At 61.2% G+C, this 9,455-nt stretch overlaps 1 protein-coding gene across 1 annotated transcript in view; it reads left to right on the top strand.

The window, feature by feature from the left end:
* LOC106723078 (dynein heavy chain domain-containing protein 1-like) overlaps positions 1-9,455 on the top strand; it is a 12,814-nt gene that overhangs the window by 2,131 nt on the left and 1,228 nt on the right. Inside the window, exons 5-13 of the mRNA XM_025193718.1 lie at positions 4-166; positions 304-444; positions 519-689; positions 6,756-6,934; positions 7,059-8,286; positions 8,371-8,472; positions 8,727-8,931; positions 9,019-9,110; positions 9,254-9,450. Coding sequence (XP_025049503.1) covers positions 4-166; positions 304-444; positions 519-689; positions 6,756-6,934; positions 7,059-8,286; positions 8,371-8,472; positions 8,727-8,931; positions 9,019-9,110; positions 9,254-9,450 — 2,478 coding nt within the window. The remainder of the gene's footprint in view (positions 1-3; positions 167-303; positions 445-518; positions 690-6,755; positions 6,935-7,058; positions 8,287-8,370; positions 8,473-8,726; positions 8,932-9,018; positions 9,111-9,253; positions 9,451-9,455) is intronic.

The raw sequence follows: 9,455 nt of genomic DNA, 5'->3' as shown, positions 1-9,455 counted from the left end.
CAGCGTGCCTGGGACCGCGACCGCAAGCCGCAGGACCCGGCCTCGCGCCAAGCCGCCGCGCTGCTCCATGCCGCTGCCCGCATCTGCCCCCGCCGCTGGCCACTGCTGCTCGACCCCGACCAGCAGGCCCTCACCTGGCTCAGCACCGTTCCCCGGGCCAAGGACGGTGAGTCAGGCCAGTGTAGGTCTTGGGAGTCCCAGCCAGACCCCCTTCCCTCCCCGACACAGCTGCAACCCCACTCGTGCATGCATGGTCTCCGGGGCCTGGGCTGGGGGTCTGAGCAGGTCTCTGCTGCCTTGCAGATGAGGCCTGCGCCAACCCGGACGTGCGGCTGGAGACCACAGAGCCCAGCAGTGCCGCCGAGCCCCCGGAGCAGACGCTGCAGGTGCTGTCGGCGATGGACCCCGGTCTGGAGGAGAGTCTCCGGGCAGCCGCCGGCAGCGGTGAGGCTGAGTGGGACACCAGGCACAGGCAGGGGTGCGGGTGGTACCCGGGGTGACGCCAGGCCTCTCCCCAGGTCTGCCCATCCTGCTGCTGCACGCGGAGAAGAGCCCAGAAAGCCCCATCCTCCAGCGCCTGCTGCAGAAGGAGGCGGGCCCGGAGCTGGCACCGGGCGAGGCCGTGCAGATGCTGCCCTCCTTCCGCCTCTACCTCAGCACCAGCCTGCCCCTGCACACCCTGGGCCAAGGTGAGGGCTCCGGGCTGCCCACCCCACACGGCCTGGAGCCGGGGTCTGAGCCACCTGCTTGGATTCGGGGCAGCCAGCGGCACTGCCCAGCTGGGCTCCCCACCCTGCTGCCCCAGCGCGATGTGCAGGGAGCCGTCCCACCCCTGCTCCTGCCCCCGCACTGCCCGGTCCCCACCTGGGGCCGCATGTGCCAGCGTTGACCCCTCCCTGTCCCTGCTGGCCATGCAGCACTGTGCGTGTCCAGGGTCATGCCTGCCTGCGTCGTGGTGGTGCTACACGGTGCCTCGTGTGCCCGAGACTCACGGGCTCTGCAGGGACACGGCCTGTCCCGCATGTCACCACCCCAGCACTCGGCCCAGGTGCGAGAGGCATGCGTCTGTGCCCTGCGCCTGCCCCTCGGGCCCTGGGGCACCCACCAGTTGGGTCGGCAGGACTCTTGGGGGTCATATCCAGCCCAGCCCTGCTGCACCAGGTCTGCCCGAACCCTCCCAGCCAGGTGTCTGTCCGGCCCTTCGCGGGTACAGACTCCATTCCCCTCCCTGGGCAGCCTGTGCTAGTCAGGACGTTCCTCCTCATCTCCAGCCTCAAATCCCCGGCTGCAGCTGGAGGCCATTGCTCCTCGTCCCGTCCCCTGCCACTGCCCGTCTCCAGCCTCTCTGTCGTCGCCCGTCAGGGACGTGCAGCCTGTGATCACCCTCAGGCTTCTCTTCTCATAGATTACATAGAGACGTTAGGGCTGGAAGGGACCTCGCGAGATCATCTGGTCTCAGTCACCCCAGCTCTTCCACCTGTCCTCGCTCCTGCCTCCCAGGCCCTCGATCGTGTTTGCTGCCCTGTGCTGGGATGTGTTCAGCCTGTTCACGTCCTTGAAGTGTGGGGCCCAGACCTGGACCCCGGGCTCCAGGGGAGGCCTCCCCAGGGCTGACTGGAGCAGGAGAATCCCTGCCCTGGACATGCACGGCAGCCCCTGAAGCCCCATAACTCTGCCTAGGTGTATACGCTGAAGGTCTTGGCAAGGTGGTTGCAGGGATCTAAGAGAAGCATAATGGCCTTAAGGCAGCTTGCCAAGATTTCCAAGCAGCCCTGTTGAGGCCCTCTGGCATGCTGGCCTCGCATGAGGGTGGCCCTAGAAAAGGTGGGTCCAAAAGGCCCTGCCTCACTGCTTACCCCCTGGCTGAACTGGTTTTCTAAACAGAATCACTTGCTGGAATATTTGGACTTTGAGCCCTGGGCATGACTTTGATCTGGGTTCGGACCTGAGGAAAACGGCTGCGTCAAGTAACGAGCTTGCACGTTTCAGAATGGATATGGCAGCTCTTTCGGGAACTTGGCTCCAAGACACAGGCTTCATAAAGGAGGACTGCACCATTTACTGCCAGAGCAGACCCGAAGGAGGATGGAGAGAGCACGGTGTAAGTCTTGCAAGCAGAAAGGAGCTTGCGTGGTTCAGCCCCGACTGCAGTATCCACACGTAGCACGACACTGCTCGTTAGGCTGCAGGAGGGATTCATCGACCTCGTCAGTGTCCACGCTCCAACTCTGCCGGCTAGTGACGAGGAGAAAGAAGGACGGCTTCTGGCAACGGCTGGAAGAACTGCTCGGCAGGGTCCCACGGAAGGAGCACATCCTACTACCTGGAGCCTTCAATGCAAGCGTTGGGTACAATGCTGACACTTGGCCAGGGATCCTGGATAGGCATGGCATTGGGCGTATGAACGACAATGGTCAGAGACTTCTTTAGTTCTGTGCCAGTCCAGGCGTATCAGTGACCAGCACCTTCTTTGCTGGTAACATCAGAAGAAGACCATTGTGGAGACACCAAGGTCCAACCCCTGACAACACCAGCCAGACTTGGTACTGACAAGAGGCATACAACTTGAAAGGGATCCCGTATGCACGATCCTTTCCCAACGCCGCCTGTGACACGGACCAGTCCCTTGTCTGGCGCAAAGTGAAATTTGAAGCTAAGAAGATCCACCGCAATAAACCTGCCAGACAAGCTCGCGTTGACTTGTGCCAAATCAATGATCCTGTCAAGAAATGACTTTTCAATGAAGAAGAAGCAAAGTCAGCGGGAACGAATGAGACTGCACCAGATAGATGCGTGGGAAGTCCTGAAGACAAGCGTGTACAACGTGGCAACCAAGAGTTTTGGAAAGAATACTAAGAAAAGTGTCGACTGGTTTGTAGACCACTCGGAGGGACGGCTGCCACCCGTTGAGAGGAAAAGAGCTGCCTTAATCACCCACAAGTCTACTCCTACTACTGATTCACTCAACAACCTAAGAGAAGCTCCTAAGGCTGTTCAAACAGCTTCCAGGAGGCGTGCTCAAAAATTTTGGATGGGTCTCTGCGACAGCACCCAACAGGCAGCTGACGCAGGCCACAGTAGACAGTTGTATGAGGGCATTAGAAAGGTCATTGGACTGACAAAGTACAGGACAACTTCGTTGGGAGACTTGGAGGGTAATATCATGACTGATAAGGGGAAGCAACTGGAGAGGTGGATTGAGCAATGTGGAATGATATACTCGAGGAAGTCTGTAGTTGGCCAACATTTGCTAGACCAGTTGCCTGGGTCTGAAGTGATTACTTCGCTGGATGCCAAACCTACACTGAAGGGACTTGAGCAATGCATCCAAAAGCTTCCCAGTAACAAAGCTTTGGGACCTGACCGTTTACCTGCTGGGATTTACAGATGCGCAAACAAAGACTTGCTGCAGCGGTTGCATGAGGTCCCGCTGCTCTGCTGGAAGGAAGGAACTGCGCCGCAAGATTTTGAGGACGCTCGTTTCATCCAACTCTACAAAAGCAAAGGAGACAGAAGCAACTGTAATAACCATAACATCTCATTGCCAAGTCCTTTGATTCATGCAAAACCTTTGGGCTAGCAGTAAGCTAGAAGGAGACTTGTCACGCACCAAGGTTCCTCAGAGCCAGTTCCAGATATCACCCTAGATGGTACTTGTCTGGATGTCGTTGACCAGTTTTTCCACCTTGGCTCTGCTGTTACCAGCACTGTAGATCTTGCTCGCTAGGAGGATCAGCAAAGCAGCCAGAAACTTTGATCTTTTGCAACACAGACCCTGGAACAGAAGCTGTCAACTAAAGTGAAAATCCGTATTTATGAGACGTGTGTTTTATCCACTCTTCTACACGGTTCAGAAATGTAGGTGACCTGTGCCAAACGTACCAAAAGACTAAACAGCTTTCATATCTGATGCCTGCGTAAAATTCTTCAAATAAGATGGCCAGACAGGGTGACAAATGTGGATGCGTTGAATCGCGTGGTTTGTCATCCATGGGAATGTGGATTAGTAAGAAAAGACTCGGGTAGCTTGGTCATGTGAAGTGAATGCTGGATCCTGAAGAATGGGCTGTCCTCTGAAGCTTGTGAAGGGTCTAGGAAGAGAGGCGGACACTGTGCAGGTTTTGGGATGCTGGCAAAGACGACTGGGCATCCTGTGGCATCTCTGTGGGTGATTGGGAAAGGAGTGCAGGATGCCGCTCTGGCTGGCAGAGTCAGCTGGCAGATGGAGCGAGGGTCTGCAAGGGACTGGAATAAGGTTTGTGACGACCAGCGTCAGAGCAGGAAAGAATCTGCTGGCGCATGGCTGTGTCCCACCTCTGGGCAGGACGGTCACTTGCGTGCTGCACTCGGCAGCCGTCAGAGAACTGACTGGCGCATACACGGCACTCTGTAAAGGACGATGCCTTTACAGTTGGCATCGTCAGGTGCCAACTGAATCGACTGTGTTGGCTCATGCAGCTTGTGGTCCGCCAGACCCCCAGGCCATGCTCTGCAAGCTGACTGGTCATTCCCAGACTGTCTCTGTGCAGGCGGTGGTCCTGGCCCAGTGCCAGACGTTGCACTTGTACTTGTGCAATCTCACCTGGTTGCTTGTGGCCCAAATCTCCAGTCCATCTGGGTCACTGGACTCCCCACCCCACCCTCCAAGTCTCTGCAACTCGAACCAACCTGGTGTCAACCCCAAATTTGTGAAGTGCACCCTCACACACAGAACCATGGGAAAGCCAGGGGGTGAGGGCTCCTGGAGGTTCGGTCCAGTCCTGGCCTGAGGCGAAAATCCCCATCCAAACCTCCCCAGACAAACCCATTGCCACCCTCTTGGTGCAACAACACAGGGAATGCTGTGCGCTGCACGGCTCACTGCCCAAGCCAAGGGGCACGACCCTGCCCAGCACGCTGCAGGCAACACTGCTCCTAGGTCGTCTCTGCCCAGCCTCTGCTAGACCCCGCTTCCCTGGCGTCTGTCCCACGGTCTTGCTGCTCTAACAGAGAAGCTTTTCCTGGGATCTAGTTCACACCTGCTTTTCTGCAACCTCAAGCCATTGGTCTGCAACAAGAGTGGCTGCTTTCCATCTTCTCTATGGCAGCTTGTGACAAAAGGAGCCAGCTCATGGCTCCGCTGAGAGACCTTGTCCTTGGGCCAACTGCTTGCCTCTTCCGCCTGCCATGCCTTGATGTCCTATGGTTCTGATGTTAATAGGCAGGAGGCTGCCCTTCGATCTGCCCTGATGTCATGGGCCCGACGTACATACTCCAACCATCCCTACCCATGTCCCATGTCTTGCAGATGTTTCTAGGCCTAGCACCTGGCCTCCCTTCTAGTGCATACACTGGGTCTTTCATGTCCGGCCTAGCATCCAGCCTCCAGTCAGGTGGCACACACCAGGCCTTATCAACTGCCTGCCACACTACTCCACCCAACCATTCGGGCTTGGGGTCGACAACCCCCATAGGCTCAGGTGGCACTCCACTTGCCCGGCCCACCACTCCCCCCTCTTCCCAGGGCTTGAGGTAGAACACCTCTGCAGGCTCAGGTAGCGCTCTCCTGCTGTGCCTGGCCCACCTCCAGGGCCTACCACCCCCACAGGGTTCAGGTGCAGTTACTCTGTGTGCCCGGCCCTGAACTGCCTCCAAAGCCTACCAGAAGGTAGGGGCAGGGGTTTGGGCACCCCAACCCGCCTTACACCGGGATGGTTCTTGAACCTAGCATTTAAGTGGCCCTGCCCCACTACAGGCAGGACCACCAGGCCACCCTATCCCAGCAGGGTACAGTTTCAGGTCATGTCCAGGACCAATGAGGCATCCTCCTTCCCCGTAGCCTTGCCTTTACCTCCAAGATATCCCTGGAGCAGGAGCTGCACTGGACAATGTTACTCCCAGGGCCACTGAACACAAACTGCTCTGCTCTTATAACAGAGCTCTCCAAAATGGCCACCCTTGTCAGACACCTGGCTGCTGGCTGCTCCAGCCCTTAAAGTGGCAAAGCACTAAAGCTGCTCCGCCACACAGCTCTACAGGTATTTGCAGGCTGCTGCCACATCCCCTCTTCAGCGCCTTTTCTCCCAGCTGAACTTGCCTAGCTCCTTCCACCTCTCCACATAGGTAGGTCTTGCCTTTCAAGCCCTTCATCATCCTTGTAGCTGCCTCTGGACCCTCTCACTCTTCCACATCCTTTTTAAAATGTGGAACCCAGAACTGCACCCAGTATCCAGATGAGACCACACCAGCACCGAATAGACTGGTACTGTCATCTCCCACATCTTGGGCCTGATGCTTCTGTTGATGCAGCCCAAAACCTCCTTGGCCATCTGCCACCACACAGGCTGGGCACGACTCGTTTTAGGAGCTGATCTCATTTGTTGCAGTGCCCTGTGTGCTGGCCACACCTGGTCTAGGCTCCTCCAGCCCTTGGCCGCATCGCCTTTACACCATCTCTTCTCCGTCTCTGTTGCTTTCAGGGCCCATGGCTGCCCTGGGGGATGTGGTCTCATCTCCCCCCTTGCTCCAGCCAAGCCCTGGCTTCCTGCCACCCCCGCCCCACCCCCTTGTGCTGGGCCGCATGGGCCTGTGGGACAGCCGAGCCACAGGCTTCCATGTTTGTGTTGCTACCAGGGTGGGTGTGAGGTCAGAGCAGGGGGGGGTCGCTCTCAGTGCAGCTGCCCCCCCCTTCCCAGGCAGCGCAGACATGCATGTGCACGTGTGCACACGGGCTGGCAGCCCTGGCCCTGAGGCCCTGCCCTATGCTGCGCCCGCAGAGATGGAGCGAGCCCTACTGCCCAGCCTGAACGTGGTGGACCTGAGCCTGGGTGAGGGGGCGCTGGAGGAGCTGCTGCTGGAGGAGCTGCTGCTGGTCGAATGCCATGAGGCCCAGAGCCACTGGCGCCGGCTGGAGCTGAGTGTCCTGCAGGTGGAGGATGAGCTGGCGTGTGCCGAGGTGAGCATGGGCCTGCACCAGGGCTGCAGCTCCCCCATGCCCTGGCTGTCAGGAGCCCTCACTCCCTGGCCTCCCCCCAGCCCCAGCAGTGGTGGCTGAGCCTTTACCCCCTCACCCATTGCAGGAGGAGCTGATACAGCTGATCTCAGCGCCAGAGCAGGCTCTGCTGGAGACGGAGGCATTCCTCCCCATGGTGCAGCTGCTGGACACGCAGGTGGAGATGCTGCCCCCCAGCCACGAACACCTGTGCTCCCTGCGCCAGGGCCACCGCGCGATACGCGAGCAGTACCGGCCGGCTGCACGCCTGGGTGCCGCGCTGCACCAAGCCCTGCGCCAGGTCTGCCGCCTGCATCCCCTCTACTGCTGCAGTGCCACCGCCGGCCTGGCTGCTGCCCGCCGTGGCCTGCTGGTCACCAGATGGGGAGGCACCAGGCGGCAGGAGGCACTGGAGGCCCGGGTGATGGAGCTGCGCAGGGCCCTGGCATGGGCGCTGCTGACCTACGCCCAGCCTGGCCTGTGGGAGCGCCACGAGCTGCTGCTGGCCCTGCTCGGTGCTGTGGCCCTGCAGCGCCTTGACGGCCACTTCTCCTCACTGGCCTGGCTGGCCTTCTGCCAGGGCCTGCGGGCACCCACCGCCACCCGCCTGCTGCCCCTGCCGCCCGGCACCCCACCATGCCCAGCCTGGGTGGACGCCGAGGCCTGGGAGGAGTGTGGGCGATTGGAGGCACTGCCTGCCTGCCAGGGGCTGCAGGTGGCACTGGCAGGCAAGGCGGCAGCATGGCAGGAGTACCTGCGCCTGCACTGCACCATGGTGGGCCCTGTGCCAGGCCCCAGCCACGCTGGCCTTGGATCCTTCCAGCGCGCCCTGCTGTGGCGTGTGCTGCGCCCAGGCCAACTCTGCAGCGTGGCCGCTGACCTGGCTGCCTGCCTGATGGGGCGTCCCATGGCCGAGGCGGCTGCCCACAGTGCTGCCACCCTGTATGACCACAGCCAGAGCCACGTGCCCATCCTCTTCCTGACACCGCTGCCTGGCACTGCAGCCGCCACCCCCCACCCACTGCACTGGATCCAGCAGATGGCCCGGCAGCAGCACCACGAGGTCGGCGTGGCAGGCGAGGGACAGCCTGGGGGAGCTCAGTGGGCGCAGCTCTGGGTGACACCTCTCTGCTTGCCACAGGGGAAGGTCATGGTCGTCACGCTGGGGGCACCCAACTGCCTGCAGCGGGTGGGCGAGGCCCTGGGCACCTGTGCAAGGAGGGGGCATTGGCTGGTGCTGGACAACTGCCACCTGCAGACACACTGGCCGCCCGCCATGCTGGCACCACTGCAACAGCTGCTGGGTGTCTCCCAGGGTACGTCACCTGGGCCCACTGCAGGGGCTGGGAGGGGTGTGGGGCGCTGCTGGCTGCACCCGAGCCCTGCCCTTGCTGTTGCAGGTCCTGCGAAGCCGGCAGCAGTCGCCGCAAAAGGGAAGAAGCTCCACCCCAAGTTCCGCCTCTGGCTCATCGCGGACGCCCGGCTCCCATGTCCCCTGCCAGGTGCGCTGCCCCCCCCCCACACCTTCAGGCCCCAGGCTCCCCTACAACCAGCTGGGAACCCACTCTGCACCCCACTCCCCTCCAGCGTGGCTGGACTGTCGGGTCTGGGCAGGCCGGGGTCCTGCTGGAAACAGGCCATGCCTGGGGCCTAGGCCCCCCCCCCACGTGGAGCAAGCAGCTATGGGGTGGAATGGGAGCAGCACACTGCACCCTGGGCACCCCCAGGCAGGGCTGAGCACTTCCCGGCCCCCCAGGGGCCCTGCGCCAGAGCGTGGTGACCGTGTGCTGCGAGACGCCGATGGACCTACCGGGTGCCCTGCTGCGCGTCCACAGCCTGGCCCAGGACCAGCAGGCCTGGCGGGTGCAGCCCGAGCGGGGGCTGCCACTACTAGCCCTGCATGCCGCCCTCCTGCACCGCCAGCACTACGGGCGCAGGACCCAGGCTGCCCACTACTTCTGGTGAGTTCCCACAGCCTGGCTCGGCCCCTGCATCCCCACCGCCCTCGTGCCCATGGGTGCATCTCAACACTACCGTCTCCTCCCCAGGACTGAGGCTGAGCTCTTTGCCGGGCTGCGGGCACAGGAGCGGCTTTCACAGGTGGTGTCCAACCCGGAGGCGGCCCTGCAAGAGCTGGCAGGTGGGTGAGGGTAACGCCACCCTGGGGACCAGGGGTCTGCACAGGTGCCTGGGCTGCCTGCCTAGCCAGGTGGGGTGCTGAGTCCCAGGCCGGCTGATCCAAGCCAGGCTGGGGTGCTGAGTCCTTTCCTCTCCTCCCTGCAGGCTCCATTTTCTATGGGGGCCACATCCTGGATGCGGGGGATGCGGCTGTTGTGCAGACCCTGAGCCAGCAGTGCCTGAGCCAGGACCCCCACTTGCCACCCGCCCGTGGGGTCCAGACCCTCTGCGCTGCCGTTGCCGGCACCACAGCCCTGGGTAAGGCTGAGCCCTTGCACCCACTAGGCCAGGGGCTCCCTCCTGTCCC

The sequence above is a fragment of the Alligator sinensis genome, unplaced genomic scaffold (assembly GCF_000455745.1).
Source record: "Alligator sinensis unplaced genomic scaffold, ASM45574v1 scaffold948_1, whole genome shotgun sequence".
In the NCBI taxonomy this organism is placed as follows: Eukaryota; Metazoa; Chordata; order Crocodylia; family Alligatoridae; genus Alligator; species Alligator sinensis.
Note: the sequence above shows the minus strand (reverse complement) of the source record. Positions and strands in the feature narration are given on the sequence as shown.